This window comes from Lycorma delicatula, chromosome 2 (genome assembly GCF_047948215.1).
Source record: "Lycorma delicatula isolate Av1 chromosome 2, ASM4794821v1, whole genome shotgun sequence".
Taxonomy (NCBI): domain Eukaryota; kingdom Metazoa; phylum Arthropoda; class Insecta; order Hemiptera; family Fulgoridae; genus Lycorma; species Lycorma delicatula.
Window position 1 is genome coordinate 178,003,432 of NC_134456.1, and position 22,768 is coordinate 178,026,199.

Genomic DNA, 22,768 nt, shown 5'->3' on the forward strand with positions numbered 1-22,768 from the left:
CAAAAACTTCATTTCACAAAAAATTCAAAAACTGAGTCGTAAGTCAGATTATAGACCATCACCATGAGAACTTATAGATACTACTGCAGAAAATTAATGTACTCTTATTCTTATTCTACGAGATAACAAATTACATGTTTTGAAAAGATACTAAAATGATAGATGTGTGTGTGTGTGTGTGTTGTGTATTTATATATATTTATTGTGTATTATAGTGTAATAATGTAATCATTAAAATTATAATACTTATTATATTCTATTTGTAATTTATATGTATGTATCGTTATATATGTTTCACACTTGGTGTAAAAATTGCGCATATTGTTGTCATGTATGAGTACATTACAAAGTAATTTTGTTATCATTAAAACTATAATTTCCTGTAAAAATAGAGGAAAATACATAGGTCATATAAAGGCTGGTCTGAGCCTAAATAATACCAACACTTCAACCAAGTCTACATAAGACTGTAATCATACATATACAATTTAGTTCAATAATTATAGAACCAAAAGCCTGTAATTATTATTATTATTACAAATTTCCTCATACATTTTCCTGTATTCACGGAAATGAATGTAGGAAAATTGTTTTTTATGTAATAAAAAAACAAGTTTAAACAAAAATTTTTTAGAGGACTAATTTTTTAGTATAATTGTTCATTTATTAGTACTGTTCAATAATAACAGTTTATTAACTGTTATTATAAACTGTTATTTAAAATTATAATTATAAAAAATAAAGTTAAAACAACAATCATGAAAAATTACAAATTCTAGTACTAATAAATTACATATTAAATACAAATTAGTGCTACTTATTTAGTCAAACTAGAAAAAGATTCTTTTTATTCTAAAAGTTTCTTGTACAGTTCTATGTAAAGTAGTTAAAATTACTTTAAAAATCTGACATTAATATAATTCTTTAAATAATCTGTTTATGATAAAATAAATTTGCCACCATAACAGATAGTAATTTGACAACTCGGAAATATATAACAAATACTACAACCACCTCTCCAAAATAAAACATTAGCAGAAATAAATTTTTATTTTATAAAAAAATAAATTATAAAAAAGCAAATATATATCTTATTATATTCTTCTATACTGTTAACTTATATTTTAAATCTATTAATATAAATCACCTAGTACAGAATATATATTAAAGTAGGACATATCTTAACTTAATTTTACCATGGAAGTACTTTCACAGAGCCCACATCCTCAGTGGTTGAAATAATTCCGTTACTGCATAATAAAAATTTTAATTTTAAGAGTTTAATTAATTTATTTTAAGAGTGCTGCTACCTGTTGCAGTTTTTAGAAGACTGTCTCCCTCAAACATTGTACAATGGTTTATCAATTGAAATTTTGTTTGAACTTATATACTATGTAATATTTTTCTAATATATTTAATTTTACATCATCTTTATTAATTTCTAATATTTCTAAATCTTTGTTAATATCAGAAATTGGATGTTTATTGTTTGTTAGATGGTCTGACTTATTATATAATTTTATATATTTTTTTTTTTTATTTTTATGTTCAAGAAATCTAATTTTAAAGGAACTATTTTTCCCATAAAATACCATCACAATCATTACATTTAATTTTATAGATTAAACACAGATCATGTATTTTATTACTATTTCTGTTTTTTAAATATTTTATTACATGGTTATTAGATTTGTTTGCTGGTTTAAATGTTTCTTTATTGTAAGTTTTGGTAATGTTTCTAATGATATTAGTGTATAATTACTTTATGTATGTTTTCACTTTTTTGTGTTTTATGTATTGGTTGAAAGGTGGTAGTTATTTTGTTATTGTATTTTAATACTTGTTTTTTATAAATATTATTAATTAAAATAGTATCATAACCATGTTCAACCACTATATGTTTTATGATGTTTATTTCATTAGTTAAATTTTTTTGATTAATTGTGTATTATAATTAACACTTACACAAATATAGATTAATAAATAAAATTCAACCTGTTCAGGAATTTAAAAATGCTGATTTAGTTACTCGCATGAATTTTATCAAGAAATTTTGCAGCTTTTGGATGGAGATCAAAACTTAATCCACCACATGTTTATGCCAGATGAAGCTCATTTTCACCTGAACAGCTAAGTAAATAAGGAAAATAGTTAATATTGGAGTGCTGAAAATCCACTTTCATAGTATTAAAAACAATTGCATTGTCAAAGTCACAATGAGGTGTAACTATAATTTTATTCAAGATGATCAAGAAATGCCACAACTGTATTGCAATTACACAAGCATGGTCACAACATTTTTGAGGTAAAGATTTGTTTGATTTTCACAAATTACATGGTTCCACAAAACAGTACTACAAGTTATACTGCTTGTGTCTACTACTCTTTCCAACCCCTACCATATCAAAAAAATAGGGTCATTGTTTGGTCAGCTAGGTCTCCTTATTTGTCCAAATATGACTTTTTTTAGGGGGGGTTTGCTCGAGAGCAAGGTGTATATTGAATGACCACAAATATTAGAGAACTAAAATTCAAAATTTAAAATGAAGTTGCATGCATCACACAGACAATGTTACAGTAAATAATGGATAGTTTTCAAATAAGACCGCAAGAGTACAAAGATCATAATGACACATCTCAACGGGTTATTTTTAAAAATAAAATGCCATTTCTAACTTTTTTTTCTGTTCTACATTGGAAGAGGAGAAAGGACTGCTAGCCACTGCCCATCCATACAGTTGTTAGTGTCAAGTTCTCACCAACTAAAACCCTTACCCCTTAATACAGAATGCCCTGATACTCCCCTTTTGGCATTGCTCAGGTACATACTTGCAGGGAATCCTAGACACCTCAACAGCAGCTTATTAGCCCTAAGGGCACTCAACCACCTCTTTGTCCAGGCTATCTCATCTCTATTCCTACCCAACAGCGGCAACTTTTCCACTCATAATCCTTCTCCACACTTTACTCTTCTTACATCTTCACTTTTAGGACTGCTCTGAACCAATTAGCACACAACTTCTATCCTGTCTCACTGCGTAACATAAATCACATCACTGCCTCCTGGCTAGCATACTCCTTGCCATCCAGACTATCTACCAGCCACCTCAGGCACATAAAAAAAGTAGAGCTTCCTTCTCCTACCAAACAGGTAACTGTTACAGCCCCATGCCCTGTAAGCCACTGGATCATCCAAAAGTCCAGCTCTCCATGAGGTCATGCATCACTATCTTGTACCCAATCCCCCATGGATTCTCATCTAGCAGTTCACAAACCTCCTCCATTTCTCTCTTTTCAAATTAAGGACTGCCACCTTCAACAATGTCCACCTATTCCATAACTGGGAGATGGATTTAGTGGAAGAGTCCATCTTGCAAGCATATCCAACACCATTTCCAAAATTGTTTATGGAAAATTGATAGAGATCCTCTCAATGACACAAACATGATGACTAGCTCATGTAAAAATGCCATAGAGATTTCATTTCCCAGTCATGCTATATAAGGGGCACCCTTCCTGCGGTCATACTCCCAAAATCTAACTGATTCTTTGCATTGACCTGGCCAGACCTTCTACCAAATGTCTTACTAACAGAAAACTATAAAAATTCATGTTAAAATAAAAACATTTAAAACCGGAATTTTAAATTTTCCCGCTTCACTGACATTCTATATTTTTACAGTACTATTATTTTTAAAAATTTGGGTTATTAATATGATTTATGGTCACCATAATAAAATCAGAAAAAATACCAACTAGGATGAAGTGAAGTAGACACATAATAAAAAAATTGGAGTGATTTTGTGAATTTCATCAAACTGATTGAGTAACATTAATGAGAGTTTTGATGCATTTCATATGATATAAGCTGGATGAATAGTGCTCTACTTTATAAATTAAATGATTAACATTATGAATTTGAATCAAACAAGCTAAATTCACCTGCTTCAAAAGGTTTTTAATAAATGAAAAACTAAACTACACACATTTTGTGTTATAGTTGCATTAGATATGTTCACAGCATTTGATATGTTATAATAAAATGGTGAAAATCACTGGAATGGAAAAAAGTTGTTTAACTTTATAACAGATTATTATTCTAATAGTTAATTAAAAGTGACAAATAACTACTTAAGTTCTTTTGTTAAGATACTAATATGGCCTTAAACAAGAAACACACCTTTATCTCTTTGTCCTATTTATACATAATGCTACCTAAGTAAATTAATTTTAAGCCTGGATATCCAACAGCATGGAAATTGTAAAATTTTATTTTTAAATAGACTTATTTTAAAATAATAACCATTCATGTAACTATATTGTCTTAATACGAGTACAGAATTGTAAATAGAAAGGGTAGTTTTGTGACCCATCATTTTAACTGACAATGAAACACAAAAGTTACATACAGAGTATATACGAGGTCTGTTCAAAAAATACGTAGACTGTTTGAATTGCGCGGGTCCAGTTGGTTCCGGTCAAATCCGCTTGGCGTCGACATGTTCGTACAGAACAGCTGATTACAACATAGTTTTTTATTGTAAATATCATTATTGGTTGCTTACGCTGTTGTTTGTGACGTGTGTTTTTTCGTTTGGCGGATTTTAGAATGAGTGACTTGAACGAGCAAAGAGTTGCTGTGAAATTTTGTGTTAAACTCGGAAAATCTGCGAGTGAAACTTTTGATATATTCAAGACGGCTTACGGCGACGTTGCTATGAAGCGTGCTACATGTTTTAAGTGGCATGGACGTTTTAAAGGTGCTCGTCAATCGATTGAAGACGATGAGAAACCCAGATGTTCTTCCACGTCAACTGTCGACTCACACGTAGACAAAATCAACACCCTGGTTCGGGCAAATCGACGTCTGACCATCAGAGAAGTTCATTGAAGTTCTCAAACGTCTGCAGCACGCTATCCGGCGAAAAAGGCCAGAAATGTGGAAGAGTGGTGACTGGTTTTTTCATCATGACAACGCTCCAGCCCATTCAGCCCTCAGAACTCGTGAGTTTTTGGCCAAACATTCTATCACTGTTCTTCCCCACCTACCCTACTCACCTGACCTCGCTCCTTGTGACCCCTTCTTTTTGTTCCCCAAACTCAAAACACCTTTGAAAGGAAGAAGATTTGAGACGATTGAGGGATTCCAGAGATTGAGGCAAATACGATGAAGGAACTGAAGAACATCACAAAAGAAGCGTTCTAAGACTGTTTCCAAAACTGGAAACACCGTTGGGATAAGTATGTACGTTGGGGAGGAGAGTACTTTGAAGGGGACCCAGACAAGTAACTCCTAAATAAAGTAATTTTGTTTTATGACGTTTACCTATTTTTTGAACAGACTCTGTATAAATGGGAAAGAGGTAAATCAAAACCTGTGTTATTGCAAATACACCATTGTATATTTTGCAAGTTAAAAGAGTCTATTGAAACATTCAATACTTAAATGGATTAACAAATTTATTTTAAAAATTTGGTCACATTAAACAGTAAAAACACAAAAACCATTCTACTTAAATGATTTGAAGGTTGAAACTAACATGGATTGGCAGTTGTGTGAGGTTAGTATTGTCATTATAAAGAATGATATAAAATTAGATCACTAAGTAATTAACTGTTCCTATCGTAAAATTTATTTTTTTATAATTATAAAATATCTAAAGTATACCTGAATAGTTAGACTGAAATACAACATAAAAATATAACTTTAGCAATATTTTAAAATAATGTTTGAATTCTATAGAATTGGATAAGTTTCTTTAGTAACCACTAAGAGAAATTTATTTCTTCCTTGAAGAAAGTAAAATTATTCATTGTATATCTTGTTATACAACACCTGATTAAATCCAATTTTATTGCGAAACTCACAATTAATTCAATTTAAAAACAGTTAAACCAACCAACTAATTAATTGGGCATTAATAAATTATACATTTTTTTGTATGTACAGTTAAGTTTTACAAAATAGCTATGAGTAATATCAGCTTAAAAATTAAAACAGGAATGTAGACTTACATATACATAGAAGGGAAAATAAATAATTATTTTAATATTTATAGTGTTATGAACAAAATCATTTAAATCCTAAATATATTTATAAACTAGTAGATGCCATTAGTTGTTATATATAATTTTACTTAAATTTTCAGCAACAAAAAAATTTGTAAAAGTATATATTTTTTTATTCAGACCAAGGATAAAAGAAACCAAGCACTTAAAGTAATTGAAGTACTAACTCAAGAGTCTTTGTTACACTAAGCAAAACTGGAAAATTCACCTCAGTTAAAAAAACATGATGGCATGGAAGCGCATGTTAAACAACAAAAAATATCTGAATCCATAAAAAAAATGTCATTTTAGCATCCAAGTTAATCTAAATGAAAGGGCCAACCTAAACTAATATTTTATCATAAAAAATTTACCAAAAATCATTCTTTTAGTGCTTCATTTAATTACTTTAAAATAATGTATTATATTTTCCTTTTTTTCACATACTTTCCAAATCTTTAATCTACTGAGAATACATTCCCCCTTGTAACAAAAACAATATAACAGTCTAATTTAAAATAAATGAGAATTTGATGGAGAAACATTAAATATAGAAAATAATAGAAACATGGGTAAACAATGTGATGGGCGGCAGTGAGCATAATTTCTAATAAAATATATTGTTTTATGAACTTTTTAAACAGTATTTTTCTCCTATTGAATACCATACATAATGGATGTGTTAAATAACATAAGCAATACATTAATGTGTTGCTTTACACTCTACTTGTCACTTAATAATGACTGATAGATGCAGCACTTTAGCTAAAATACCAGATTTGCGTTTCAAGGAAAAAATCAACAAATCATGATGCTATATAATATAAATTACATTAATAATGTATGCAATAATGTGTTATACATCATTATGTTGTACAATAAACACTATAATGTTTATTACTTAGCCAGTTCCTGGAAAGTAAATGGTAAATATATTAAAAGTGTCACCTGTACCACCGAATATCGCATTTTGGTGGGTTTGACACGATGTAGAATATTATATTCAACTCATTTAAGAAGGTAATGGCAAAACAATTCACTCTTCACTGTTTTTAAGTAACCTACCATAGGATGTTATGCTTGAAAGTAATTACACCATTTTCAGGAATAAACTTTAGTTCTTGTTACGCCACTTGTAATTGTTAATATTACAAAAGTTAATATAGAACAAAAGAATATTTAACTGCACTACAGTTAATTCAATATAACTGGTTATCAGTTAAAATGCATTAGATAAAAATATTATTAAAATATTCAGGTACTCTTAATTAACATGAAAAAATATTAAGTAGTATCTAACATAAATTTAATCAGAAATTTAATCTTCTGTAAAAAGATTAAAAAAAAAATATTAAAAAATTTTAATCAATGTACATGGAATCTCTTTAAACACTCCTGTTTAAAAATAATGTTAACTAAACATTATTTTGTTTATTTAAATGTATTTTTTATTATAGAATTATTTGCATATTTATTTATTATGATAATCGTATAATGGAATATAGGACAATCAGTACAACATAAAAAAATACATGAGAAAAAATGTTACCAAATATATTTCATATAATAAAATTAACTAATGTTAAATTAGTTAATGTATAACAAATGTTAGTACACATGATTTCTAAACAACTGAGCTACAGCAGTTTTCTTTAATTCTGAAATGAGCAAAAGGTTATATAAAGTGTACTTATAAAATACAAAACTTATTTTTAAATAATATTTTTAATTATGTTAATGCTTAAAATAATTAAATTATATTGTAACAAGACCGGTATAGTGAACCTGACTAACAGATTACTACCAATTAAGAAGAAAGTAGTTGGAAATATAATAATGGAAGGAATCTGGAAAGGGGCTAAAGAAGCCCTTTTAGTAAAGGTAACACAATAACAACACAATAAACACAATAAAGGTAAAACAATTTTCTTTTGTAGTACTGCCCGCTGACACACAATAAACAGATATTCTTCCATAGAAAGAGTGACCGGACCAGATTAAGGAATCCATGGGAACGAAAGGGTTCAGTCGATCATTCTCACACTTCAAGTTGAGTCCAGTCCAGCAGGTAATAAATACACCAGGAGACCGGAAGACCAGTTAAAAATCAGTACTGCGAAATGAGTCTATGCGAGACATTATGATGTCAGTTCTGCAAGGAGAATCTGCGATGTCAATCTGTGAGATGTGAGTGCTGTGAATCAGTCTCAGTAAGATGTTATGATGTGATTCTGCAAAGAGGTCAGTGAAGGAGTGAATTTCAAAGTGAACTAACTCGATGCAATTAAGATAACATCACAAGTAATGGTTCGGTGAGTTATGTTATAAGTGAAAGAGATAATTTACTAAATTTTATTCATAAACTGTCGGTAATTTTATTTGTGGACAGCAAGGGTATTTGCAGTAAAAAAACTTTTATACTTGTCTTATCTGTTGTACTGTTGTTTGTTAATACAAGACTAATGGTTAAAAATGTTAAGACTAGCAGTCATGCAGTCTTTTGTCAGTGGGACTGACCAATAAAGTGTAATTATATAAACATTCTAAATAGTCAATCTCTCTATAACCCACCAGGTTGGTCTAGTGGTGAACACATCTTCCCAAATCAGCTGATTTGGAAGTCGAGAGTTCCAGCGTTCATATCCAAGTAAAGTCAGTTACTTTTACATGGATTTGAATACTAGTTCGTGGATACCAGTGATCTTTGGTGGTTGAGATTCAATTAACCAGACATCTCAGTAATTGTCGAACTGAGAGTGTACAAGACTACACTTCATTTACACTCATACATATCATCCTCATTCATCCTCTGAAGTATCATCTGAAAGGTAATTACTGGAGGCTAAACAGGAAAAATAAGAAAATAAGAAGTCAATCTCTCTATATCTTGATCAAGCCGCAAACATGCAACAATATCAATGCAGATTTTGAACTGTAATTTTTAATACTATAATTTGCAGTTACTGTTTTGATGAGATTTCCTTCATACACTTTAACTCTTACAATAATAACTTATTTGGTTATTTGCCGTTAAAAAATGATCTTATGCATGGAACTGACTATTTTTAATATTTTTTAATAACTGATATTTTTTAATATCAGAACACTAAAATTAAAAACAAAAACAATTAAATACAAAATGTTAAAGTGTAATAACTTTAATTTGACGAAACGCACACAATTACTTCCTCACCTGCAACAAAGTAATAGAGTATAGATAGGTAAAATAAATCCTCACTTACATTTTTATATTTTATTTTTTGGAGTTTCTAGAATCAAAAAATGCTAGTCTTTCTTTCATCTGTATGCATATTTGTTGACATCTTCTTGGCTTCAAATCTCCTGAGTTCTTTAATTTAAAACTATGAAATTTTAATGGCCCTTGTATATTCAAGATTGATTATAATAATTGTTTTGAAAAATTAAGAGAATAATAATAGCAGGTTCATATTATTTACAAAGGGTAGGATGTCACAAAAAATTTACTTGTTCATTTTCATTTAAATTGTTTAAAACCGTAAACTACATCCTCCAACCTGATATTTTTGTAGCACTTAAAATGTCTCAGCGAGTACCATCCTGGAAATTGAAAAGTTTTAAAGCCAATAGATAGACAAAACTTCATAGCAACTAAAAATCTTAATAGTCAATATACCACTTCCACGTTAAAATCGTACAATAATTTATATTTTAGAATTATCAAGAATAATTTAAATTGTCTTGACAGTTTCATAAACTGTTTATTCAAAAACAGTTATTCAAAAAAATTTTATTAATTTTTTCTAAAGGATTCATAACTAAGGTGATAGATCCTATCGTTATAAAAAATGGAGTACACCACTCAACCACCTTTAAAAGCAGAACATTTTTACTCTTTTAATCAGTTGATTTAAAATTTTATATTATAAATTTTTAAATGAGGTTATACCACAGTATTTTAAACATTTTTCACTGTTGCAAACTGTTGACTTGAAATTTTTTATAATATTTTTCTAAATGAATTGCTATGGTGAAATATGTTTCAGCCTTTATCAAAAAGAGTCCGGAATTTTTTTTTAAATTACTTTTTCTATTGATGAGAAGTTTTTAATAATGTTGTGTGATACTTAAAAATTAATTTAAAAATGAATTTAACAAATCTGTCATTATAATAAGCAAGGTATTTTATGAATGATTTTTCTAATGATAATTAATAAAAAAGAAAATAAATTTAGATTTTAACAGTAATAATAGTTTTTATATTAAAACATGGGATGGATTATATTTAAACTCTTTAGAAAATAGCATATAAATCAATAACATAATGAGTTTTTTTTAACATTTTATTTCATTATTTGTGTTCGTAAATTTTTGTTTTATATAAAGTTTATGCAAAATTTGTAAACTGTTATTTCAACTTTTTTGTCTGTAATATACAATGGTAATTGCTAAGCTATTGTTAACAAAATTCAACTTCAAAGAAGTAATTTGTTAAAATGTCATTCTTAAAAATTTTAAATAACAGATGTTAAGTGAATTCTTATTTAGTATTTATTTTTATCTTTTACAAAAGTATACACTTATATCTAATTGAACAGATAATTAGTCTTAGTAACCACTATTTTTTTTTTTTTTTTTTAAATACAAACACAAGAGTAAAGTAATTATTCTAATTAACTCATTAAATAAAAAAAAAAAAAACAAATAATTTAAATCAGCATATATTTATATATAAAAGGTTCAAACGTATTCTTTATAAATGAATAAACACTTCCTTAATACTTTCTCTAATAATAACACATAAAATAACACTGTTAAGTAACAACCTTCCTCAATCAAAAATCAACAAAGACAAGTCACGGTATGTATATAATTCCTACATTCACTAGCAGAGTTTAACACACTTTCTTCTCCCCACCGATTGACCTTAAAATCTGCTACCAAAGAAATCATCTTCCATTCTCCAGTTAGACGGCTAATGTAAGTTTTGCTAACACACATAACTGGTTTTTTAAACATAACCTATAACAAATAAAAACAACTGAGATAATATTTGTTGCTTAATTTAACAAAGAAAATGGAAACAGGTAATTATAAATAAATATAGATTTTTATTTAATTTTAATAAAGTTTTACTGAATACAATTAACATGAATTCAGTAAAATTTAAAATAATGAACACGTGTTCCAAAAGTAAAGTAAAGTAATAGTGTAATAAGTATGATAATAAATAAAAAAGAAAATTAATTTACAATATAACAGAATAATAGTTTTTATCTTAAAACAGGAGATGGATTAAATTAAAGCTCCTTATTAATGCCAAGTAAGTCAGTATCATCATCATAGGCTTTATTAACAATTTTTTAAATAATATATTTAATTATTTGTGAAAATAGCAAATTTTTGTGTTTCATAACATTTATGCAAAATTTGTAAAACTGTTATTTCAACTTTTTAGTCAGCAAAAATTTAAATAAAAAAATTAAACTTAATGAATTTATACTCACATAAACTTTTATATTAAGAAAAATATTAATATATTTAATTAATATTTTTATATATTAATTAAAAAGAATTGTATTATATTAATACAATTAAAAAAGCCATGGTGGTATTTTTCATAATTAAAAATTTACCTACCATATTACCTAGTAGGTTTCCATGAGGAAGGAATCATAAAAAAACTATCAAATCCCTACAGCGTAACACAGAAAAACTCCAAAAGTGATCATAAAAGACAAAAAAAAAATGTAAGCATTCATATTTTTTATTGGGCAAACAATAAACCATTATCCAGTCGTAAATAAACTACAAAAAAATCTGGATTTTGGTCAACTGAACTGCTTCAGACTAGTTATATAAAAAGTCAACAAATTTACAGCAAAAATAATGGACAAAACTATGAAATATATTTAGTAATAAATTTTTTTTTCAGATTAGTGCATAGTCATACATATTCAAATTAGGATTATGAAGGAAAATAAAAGATAAAAAAGGAACTTGCCTAAGAGGAACATGGGATACTATGATCCTTCATAGGAAATCATGAAAAGATCTTTGTTATATTATAAAAAAAGGAAGTTAAATCCATATTAATGCATAAAAATAAAAGTAAATAACTGAAATAATAGTAAAGAAAAGTTTACGGAGTTTTTGGATTAATAAACTCAGCGAAAAATAACTACTTAAGGTTTTAATTGAATTGAGAACATATTAGGCTACAACATAGTGAATAAGGATCTAAAATTTCATTCCTTTAAAATTAGTATTATTAAAATTAATATTACTCTAAGTATTATTAAATGAGTTTTTTTAAATTTGCTAGTGCTATATATACACAGTTTAATTTATTTCAGTCAGTACTTTGATGTGACATCAGGAATGAGAAATGCATTTTCTGAAAAAAATTAATCACTTTTTCATAATACTACTCCCATATTTGAAGCATAGATTTAACCTATGTTATAGATAAATGTACTTTAAATATTTTTTTAACAGTACAGTAAAGCAATCAATAAATGTTAAATTTGAATTTAATAAATTTAAATAAAAATTTGAGGCATTCCAGGTAACTTCTGGTTGATTACTTATCCTTGATCCATATTAAGTGCCTAGATTAGCCTTGATGAATATCTTTCTACAGAAATTCTAAACGCAAAGAGTTATCCTATAAGCTCTGGTCAGCTTACCCATTCATTTTATGCTATTAGAAACACAGCTAGATGAACTCTCCTCACAAAAACAGCAATATTACTTATTGATAAATCTTAGTTTTAACAATTTTATTTTATCTTAGCACACAATTAATACTTGTAAATTATATCTATATGTAAATAAATGCCAACTTGTACAGTAGTAAGCAAATTAATCTGATCATAGGTGATATTTAATAAAAAGAATTTAGAAAAAAAATCATACCTGTACAATTTGTGAATACCTAGTAATTAATACATGTCCTCCTTCATTCTTAATTACTTCATGTACATGATTTGGCATAGATTCAACAAGGGTACTACAAATGTTTTTGATTCCTTAATCATGAAACCATACCGATTATTATTGCTTTAATGAGGTCAATTTTTATGGTACAATTCTTTTTAAGTCATTTTATGACTATTGCCCAAAGATTTTCAATTGGGTTAAGTCTGGGGAGATGCCTGGCCAAGGGAACATTTTGTCCTTTTAAATATTTTACACTTTTTTGGTTTTTGGAAGTATGGCATTGCACTTAGTCTTGCATGGCTATGGCATTGCACAAGGCAATAGAACAATCCACTGGCTTGTAGGAATTTGTTTTGAAGTTGTGTCACAGCCATTTCCTTCAGAATCTTGATATATTCATCACTTTTCAACATAGCACCTATTATTAAATCTACATCAAATTTTGGAATTAATGAACAAGTTTACTTTTTGTACTAATAACCAATCCTGTGTTGGAATAGTTTTTCATTTAATGCCACATTTTCCTTTCTTTTGAGGTGAAGAGGAACCAGTTTCTTTAAATTGTTTTAAAATACCATTCACTGTCTCTAGTTCAATGCCACACTCAGAAGCTATTTGCCATTGTGTTATACTGGTATGTTCAGAAATAGAAATCGTTTTCAAACACTTCTTGTGTTTGTTGTTGTTATGTTATGTCCATTATTATAAATATTTTATATTGAAGTCACACAGAACAAAAAATATGATTTTGTAATAAAAAATGAGATAAACTTGCACAAAACATTATGTATAATAGAAACTGCTAAATAACTAAAGAACAATAACATCACACACATTACACAGTTTAAAGAATGGGTGTGGTCAAGCAGTGTCGTCACAACATAGAAATAAAAAAATTCCCTGTGTTCAGATCACGTTGCACAATTACTTTTAAGAATGTTAAAAGCATTATTACACTTAATCTAAATGTGAGGCATTACATTTTTTTGTTTATTGAACAATTTTATTAATAGTAAAATTATTTTATCATAATATGTCATCTAAAATAATGTGTCTGTCGGCTACAGTGATTGGTAATCAAGATCATTTTATAAAATGATTTTCCAATAGTAAGATTCACTCTTAATTTGCATGTGCAGATTCTTTCATCATAATGTTAACAATTCCCCAATATATTTTTTTTAATAAGCTTTAATACATTTACAAAAAACAGCAAGTTGAGGTATGCTCAACAGTGAAATTGTGTAGTGATATTTTGCTTTTTTAATACCTCAACTAATATAGCAAGGTTACTGATATAGCAAATACCCTTGGTTTGATTATTACTACAGTTTTTATTGACTATGTTACATCAAACATATAAAAAACAGGGTTTTTAGCCCCAATGTTTTGGTTTTCATCCCATATTTCTCCAGAAACTACTGCAGAATTTATTTGGACCTATTTTATTCAATTCTTTAGTTCAAAAATCATAAGAAGTCATAAATTCTGCCCTTTAATTAATGTCCAAAAAACTTCAGTTTGACCTCAGTTCATTATATGTGTGTACTTTTTGCTTGTATACCTCGCATTTCATCCAATCCCACATACAATATGGTTCAGTGATCTAGGTGTTAATTTACTGGCCCTCTATGTCCAATACATTTACTAGTAAATTTTTTATCTATGAATTGTCTTACTTCATGTAAGAAATTTTATTTTTACCCAAGCAATTCTTTTTTTATGCATTAATCTGTTACTCGCTTGCTGAGAGATCGAATTTATTTTTTTGAGAAGGAAAATTTTTGTTAAAGTTCAGTAGTTTGTGTGCCTATTTCCCCTTTGACAGGTATAGATTCCCACCTTCTGTTACTTAAAGCTACTTCACTAAATGATACACTATCTTTCTCAAATGAGTAGCAACTAATTCTTTTGCATATTTAACACAGTTCCCATTTGAGGTTATTATTTTCAGCAATACAGAGTGCACATCCTGTTAGAGAACGATATTATCTTCAGAAATGAGACACTTTCTTCCACGTATCTAGCAAGTAAATTTTGGGCAAGTCAACAGACTTAGGACGTACCAATCATTTTTTGTCCAGAATATCATTTTCTTGAATGATACCATACCTTTATTTACTGGAGAGGCACTCAAAACAACTACACCACCCACCACAATATTTATTTCTTAATTAACTGTAACTTTGCCTGAAAATAGTATGGATGGAATCAAGTGGTAAAATTATTGTTAACCCATTGATAAAACCGCACGGTCATCAAGCTGGAGGTGTTATGCTTTCTAAACATAAAGTCATAGTCCATGAGTATGTAATGTCCTCCATACTGTTCTTATGGAATGTAAAGTTGTACAGAAATTCTTTGCATGGTGGTTGTAGGACTAAGCAGTACAACCTGAAGAATGTTTTTCCTACCATACTGTTATAGCTAATATGTATCCAGTTCATGTGTAGATGAAACATCAGTGCTTGGAATGTACCGATTTTCACAAAGATTAAAAATCTTTCTAATTTTGATTAGAAATCTATTGGAAGATTATGGTTTGGAACTATTCATCCAGGATATCTAGATCACCCAGTGGAGTAATTGACATCCACAGTGGTCACAATTACTTAACTATATTATAATCTAATTTTTTCAACGGAGATTGCTTTAAATTCTATTTTATCTACTTGATTACTATCCTAATCTAATGATTCACATTTTTGACAATGTTACGTAAGTTTTCTTTTTAGGTACCAGTATTGTTTTCATTTGACCTATTGTTTACTTTTCACAGTAAACTTCTTTGTTAGATTAGCACTGCAGATAGTCAAGAAAATATTTCATGAAAAAAACAACTATATTTAATTATAAATAATTTTATTTCTCTATGAACAAATTATTTATTTTTTCACTTTACTAAACATACATCATAAACACATTTATTCCTACATAAAATTAACTACAATAAACACAATATAAAAACAAGTAAACAAAAATACAAAACAGTTTTTTAAAACATTTGTTTATAAATGAGAGTTTAACTTACTAAAAGTACGTGATGCAAAACAATAATAAAAAGACTATACACCACATTATATTGCTTCATAATATAATTTGAAGCAATATATATTTCACATTACGTAATATATATTGCTTCAAAAGTTCAGTGCACTATTCAGAATCCTTGGCATCACTCACTCTCCTCTTCTTCATCCTTTGAATATTTTCTTTCAACTCCTTTGCCATTCTCATCCTTACCATCATCATTTACTGCAGCAATCTCTCTCGAATAAACGAGGTTTGGTGCTCCTGGCAGTAGCAGTTCTATTGTTCTTTGCTGAATGGCTTGCTTCTTTTTATTTTGGTATTTTTCTTGAACGACCAACTTAAAATGTCCCTGTTACACTAATCCCTTGAAAACTTTAATCTACATTGCCGAAAGCGTTTGTTTCTCACATCAGCTGCTTCTCACATCAGCTGCCATTTACAGTTCAATGTATAATTTTGCTCTAGCTGAAACAAAAACTTGAAACTTCGCAAGATCTGTTTGTTGGCCACTTGTGACTGCCTCCAAAATAATTTTGCAGTTTTTTATTAGACACGCATCTACTCCTGGGTCAGAAAAAACCACCTTGACATATTACTGTTATTCATGTTACCAAAGTTCTGCTTTGGGATATCTACCAGAAGACCCGTTTACTCTTTGAAGCCATCTTATATTTTCTTTTTTGAATTTTTTACCATTTCCTTTTTCTTCTTGGGTTTTAGCCTGCCACTTTTTGATAAGAATTTTATATGCTAAATGGAGCAGTGATTCAAAACACTGAATTGTTGTGTGTAAAAATTGACAGATCAAATTTCAAATAATCAGGATTTTGTTTGTGAACTGCATCCAATTTATTGAAATCTTTCAATGCCTTCCCACAAATGTAACACCTCATTATTGATAGATGATGTGCCAGTAGCTCCATTACAGACTTACCCATCTACCATAGTCACTATCAGTACACATTTTAATGCAACACAATGATTGGAGAGTTACATGAAATCTTGAAATATTTGTGTCTGTTGAGACCCATCACACCCCCACTTAGAAATTAACATGAAAGTTTTTATTTTCATCTATTGATAGGGTTAGCACAGTCTCAGGCTGTATGATCTAAAATATCCTGTAAATGTACCTCAACAGTCGTATCTGTGATAAACAGACTCTTCTTTCTGGGAGCATTCTTTTTTGCTCTTTTTATAAAGGAATATGACTGATATTCTTATTAGCAGCTTGAATTTCTTTATAATGTTTTCTGGTCAGATCTGCCTCTACAATGTTGCTAGTGCTTCTGATGAAGTATGTTTTTTGACCCTGTTCTTTTCTGCAAAGAAGATAATTTTTTTCAAATTTTGTTAACTTTTGTCAGGATTTCTGTGATCTTTTTTATCATTTCAGCTGCACTGAAGTTACCTACAGCTTGCTGGCTTCTACTTGCTGCATATGTTAGTTCTTCTGAAGAAACCTGGTTTCTTCGAAAGTTTTTCTTCTCTTTGACCATTTACTGCACTCGCTAAATTCTTTTTGTGGGTGACCAGGAGTTGAAGAAGCAGTTCAATACTGTTATAGACAAATTGAGCCATGTTGAATTTTGTTTCAAGAATCATTCTTCCTCATTACTTGCTGTTGACCATTTCTTCTTGAAATCAGAGTTAAAATAACACAGAGCATGTCTGGACATTTTATAGTATTTACAAGCTTATTTTCCATAAACATGAACTTTAATTTTATCTTCCTAGTAGAGCATTCTTTCATGAATTCAAACAGTGATATTCTAGTAATTTCTCACTCCATTTCAAAAAAAAAAAGAAGAAAATAAAACAAACAATAAACTAATCTTAGACAAGAGAAATTAAAAAACAAGTTGCATTAGTAATGACTTCAAATTTAATATTTAACTGACTTTATTCCACTCATTAAAAAAAATTAATAAAATAAATGAATGAACAGAGTTGTCAGATGGAAGTAGATGTTTGATTCTGATCTCCTGATGCATGACAGGGCATTCAATTGAGGTTTTAAGATAAATTCTCTTCATTATTCACCAAATTTTTTTTTTCTAAGTTTGGCAAAAGCAAGCAAACACCCCTGTTAGTGCTTATATAATATTCGACTCCCCTTGAATCAAAAGATGTTAAGCATGATTTTCATTACAAATTTTTCACTAGTTATTTTTTTCATTCATATTTTTATTCCATATTAGGGTTGGCATTCATTTTTAATCATTCCCAAATAAGGGGTGGTTTCTACCACAAATACTTATTTGTAACAATCATGTAGCATGCGTTTGTTATGAACATACTGAGATTGAAATCAATCTTTTCTGAGTGAACTAATTTCTACAATAACTGTTCAATTGACTGTACTATACTATGCAAGAACAAAATTCATTGCAGTTATAGAAAATAAATGTTTTTCTAACAAGGATCTTTTTAATACAATCATCATGGGTTGGCAAGCCCTGACAAGTATTCAAAAACCTTTCGAAGTTAAAGACTGCCTAATTTCTTACGTAGTAAAACAAAATATTTAATTTTATAACTTTTAATTTACAAAATATTCTAAAACTAATTATAAGAGATAAATGTATTATGTATTATAAAATTTGTATTATAAAACATGTTTTTCCTCACCAAATTTTTCTGTTTTACATTGGTTATAAAAAAAATACTATGGGCATTACCAGTTCTGGAACCTGTTTTGATTTTCAGATCAAAAACATAAGAAGCCATCATATTTACCCCATATATAATGCCAAACATTTCAATATGATTCATTTCACTGGCAGAATAAAATCCAGGCTGAATTTTTGACAAAAGCATTTTTGAACATATGTTTATACAAAGATATGTCCAAAAATCCATTGATCAGCACTGTACCAAGAATAGTCAGTTATAGTCCAGACAAGAGCAGCTACTGATATGTTATTAGGTATACAGGCTCACTATACTAGTCTCTCAACAGGAACTAGATTTAGCAATTTATCTATCAATCCAATTTTAATTATATGAGTATTTTAAGTATTTTTAAGGTGCTACAACCAGAACAGGTACTTATATGTTGTAACATTTTTAAGCAATAGAAAAATGGAATTTCATTATTTCTATCAAAATTATCTTGAAATGAATTTTGCCTCTAAATGGATCTAATGAAATTTATACTATATCAGTTGGATATAGTATAAATTTCACATACTCTTACAATATCTATTTTGCACAATTTTTCACAGTAGCTTCAGCATCTCTCATCCAGAACCCACTTTTATAGTAGATTTTAGGGGTTTTTTAAGCAATCTTTTACATTATTATACTTTCAACTTTGATATACATTTGTCTTTACCCTTATTTGCCAAAATAACCTTACACAAACCAACTTAGTACTTTAAAAAATAGTCATTCCACAATTGAGAACTGAGATTTAGGAATGACTAACTTTTTGTTATGTATTCAAACTATGGCTTAATTTCAGTTGCTATAATTCTATTCCTTTTACTACATAAATTTGACCATACAAATTTAATAATTTATTGAAGAAAAAAAGAGTAATTGCATATAAAAATCCAAAGATGGTTGTTTGTGATCAGGCATAAGAAAATTGCTGTTCCAAAAAATGGCATAACCACCACTCAAGAACAAGAAACATCCAAGAAATAATAATTAACAAATATTATAAATAAAAAGCTATGAACAGAAAACCACGGAAATATTTTCTTTGATAATTGCAAAAATATTATTTACACAATCAGGGATATCTTCCTGGGCAGAATTACAAAATGTATTTGTACGAGTAATAAAAAATACAAAATCATAATTGAAATTGCAAAAAAGGTGAAAATTAAATTAAGGAACTGTTGCTGATTAAATTCTCATCATCACATACTTGAAATTAAATAAAGGATTATTAGAAGAATTAAACTCCTGGGTGGGGGTTTATATCATCGTAAATTAATCTTTCACATTTTGCCTATACTTTCCTTCTGTTGTCCTAAGACTTTCTCTGTTGTCACAATAAAATAACTGTTTCACTTACCTTAGCTTGAAAATACAAACTTCTTTAATAATGCATTAATGAGAAGGATCTGACAAGAAATAGTTCCAACACTGTAAGAAACAGAAATTGTAATTTACTTCAGTGTATAAATATTTCAGTAACACTAAGTGAATTTGCACAAATAATTGAATTGAAGTCATTATGTTCATTTTGTAATAAGTTTTATTTTATATACTGTGTTGGAATTTTAAAATGAAAATTTCTTTTGTTAAAACTGATGAAAACTCATCAAAGAGGGCCGAGAAAATGTTGAAGATGACCCTCATTCTGGTAGACCAACCTCGTCAACAAACGATGAAAATGTGGAAGTGGTGCGAGCTGTGATGACAAAACACCGCCGATTGAGTGTCAGTATGATTGCAGAAAAAATAAGATTGGATAAAAATGCAGTTCATAGAATTTTTTAACAGATTGTTTGCAAATAGAAAAATTGTTCAAAATTCGTACCAAAAATCTGCGGAGCAGAAAGAAAACCGGATGAAAATTTGTCAGGATTTACTGGAAAGACTCGAAATTGAGCCAAATTTTTTTTGGTGAACTAATAACCAGACGATGAATCGTGGATGTTGAAATACGATCCCAAGACTAAACGGCAAAGTTCGGAATGGCAGACAAAAAAGTGGAATGGCTTTCCGAACAAAGCACAGATGAGCAGATCCAAGGTGAAAACAATGATTGTTTTTTTCAACAGCTGTGGCATTGTGCACAAACAATTTGTACCTACACGACAGACAGTTAATAGCATCTTTTACAAAGATGTCTTAGAAAAATTTGAAAACACTGCACATGATTCAGTGCTGCATCACAATAACGCACCAGCTCATACTTCACTTTAAATTTGAGAATTTCTGGCGAAGAAAAGGCCTCCCTACAGCCCAGATCTAGCTCCGTGCGATTTCTACCTCTTCCCTAAATTGAAGTTGAAGGGTCATAATTTCAGGATGATGGAAAACTTAAAAAAAAATTGTAACTGATGAGCTACACACACTTAAGGAAATGACTTCCAGTACTGCTATGAACAGTGGAAGAAACGTTGGAACTGCTGTGTAATTTTCACAGGTCATACTTTAAAAGAGATAACTTGTAATTTCAGGTAAGTCCAACAGATAGTTAAATAAAAAATCAGTACACTTGCTTTTTGGCCAAACCTTGTGTGTGTGTGTGTGTGTGTGTGTGTGTGTGTGTGTGTGTGTGTGTGTGTGTGTGTGTGTGTGTGTGTGTGTGTGTGTGTGTGTGTGTGTGTGTGTGTGTGTGTGTGTGTGTGTGTGTGTGTGTGTGTGTGTGTGTGTGTGTGTGTGTGTGTGTGTGTTCATGTGTATATATATATATACACATGCGCACAAATATTAAATCAGTGATTACAAATGAAGTTAATGTATTTATGAGCGCGCGCGTGTGTTCAAAATATATTAACTTCATGATTTTTAATCATGAAGTTAATATAATGTAATCACTGATTTTTTACTTTTAACTTCTTATGAATCAGCATAAATTTTTTATCATTTTTGTTTACAGGGAAAGAAATTTACCCTATTAAAATACATTTTATTCAAAAGAGAAAGAGGGAGGGAGAGAGGAGACTCTACTTAGAACTTTTGCAACTTTCAATTATTTTATATGTTTGGCAGATTGCTGAGTGTTAAACATAAGTGAAGAGAATAAAAAAAAGACAAGATAAATAATTTAGAAGGTTAAACTAACATCATGCGAACAAAGAATTGATGAATGGAAATGTCCTTAATAAACAAAATTATTAATTCGAATTTGTGCATTATGTAATCATTTCTTTTGTAAAAGTTTTAAACAAAATAACCAAAACATAATTTTCCCAAGTACTTAAAAAATAAAATTACCTAATATTAATCACAAGGACAATAAATCTTGTTATATAAAAATTTAACAATACATAACTCTAAAATAGAAGATTCTGTTTTTTTCAGTTTTACTGATATTAACAACATATTCACAAAGTGAATGACTAACACAGCCCATAAAAAAATTACTCTAAAATGTAATAAACTAACATGGAAATTCTTTATTTTATACTGCAGTATTAATATAAAAAGAAATTTAATAACTCTTAAAAACAAACCTTAATTCATTTTAAATCATTATCGATATTAAAGGAATTTATGCATGTTTTATTAATGAGTAAATAAACATATTAATGGAAAAGTACATACTAATTTATTACATAGTTTCAATACCATTAAAATTACCCAATTAATATTATATTACATCAAATTGCTTCCAATCTTGTAAACTCAAAGTAAAATAAGTTTTAATTTTTAATCTAATTAAAGTAATTACCAAGTGCTAAAGTACTGTCAATAAACTATACATAACAAGGAAAACCATATAAATAATTTAAACCACATAATAAAAAATACCATAACACAACTACCAACAAAAAATGTACATTGAACATAGTGAAATTTCTATTTATGGAAATAGTACCTCCACCACTGTATGTGATAGTATACCTCACTTCTCTTGTACAGGTAGTTTTTATAGAACCAAAATATGTTATTTATTAAACTTTGTATTTAAATCACTATTCTCTGATTTTATGAATAAAATCAGATATTCTCTTGGCTGGACATATGCACTAAAATTCAGGTATTACTACCCACACGGGCAGTAGTGGGCTGCTAATTATTAAAATTAAAAAACTTAGGCAAAAAATGTTATTTTTCTTGAAATGCAAGCAAGATAATC

At 29.0% G+C, this 22,768-nt stretch overlaps 1 protein-coding gene across 3 annotated transcripts in view; it reads left to right on the top strand.

The window, feature by feature from the left end:
- The first annotated feature begins 10,984 nt into the window (after nucleotides 1-10,984).
- LOC142319454 (putative sodium-dependent multivitamin transporter) overlaps nucleotides 10,985-22,768 on the top strand; it is a 75,111-nt gene continuing 63,327 nt past the window's right edge. For all 3 annotated transcript variants that reach the window (XM_075356762.1, XM_075356764.1, XM_075356765.1), the window contains exon 1: nucleotides 10,985-11,114. In XM_075356762.1, the coding sequence (XP_075212877.1) occupies nucleotides 11,105-11,114 (10 nt within the window). In that variant the 5' untranslated portion in view covers nucleotides 10,985-11,104. The remainder of the gene's footprint in view (nucleotides 11,115-22,768) is intronic.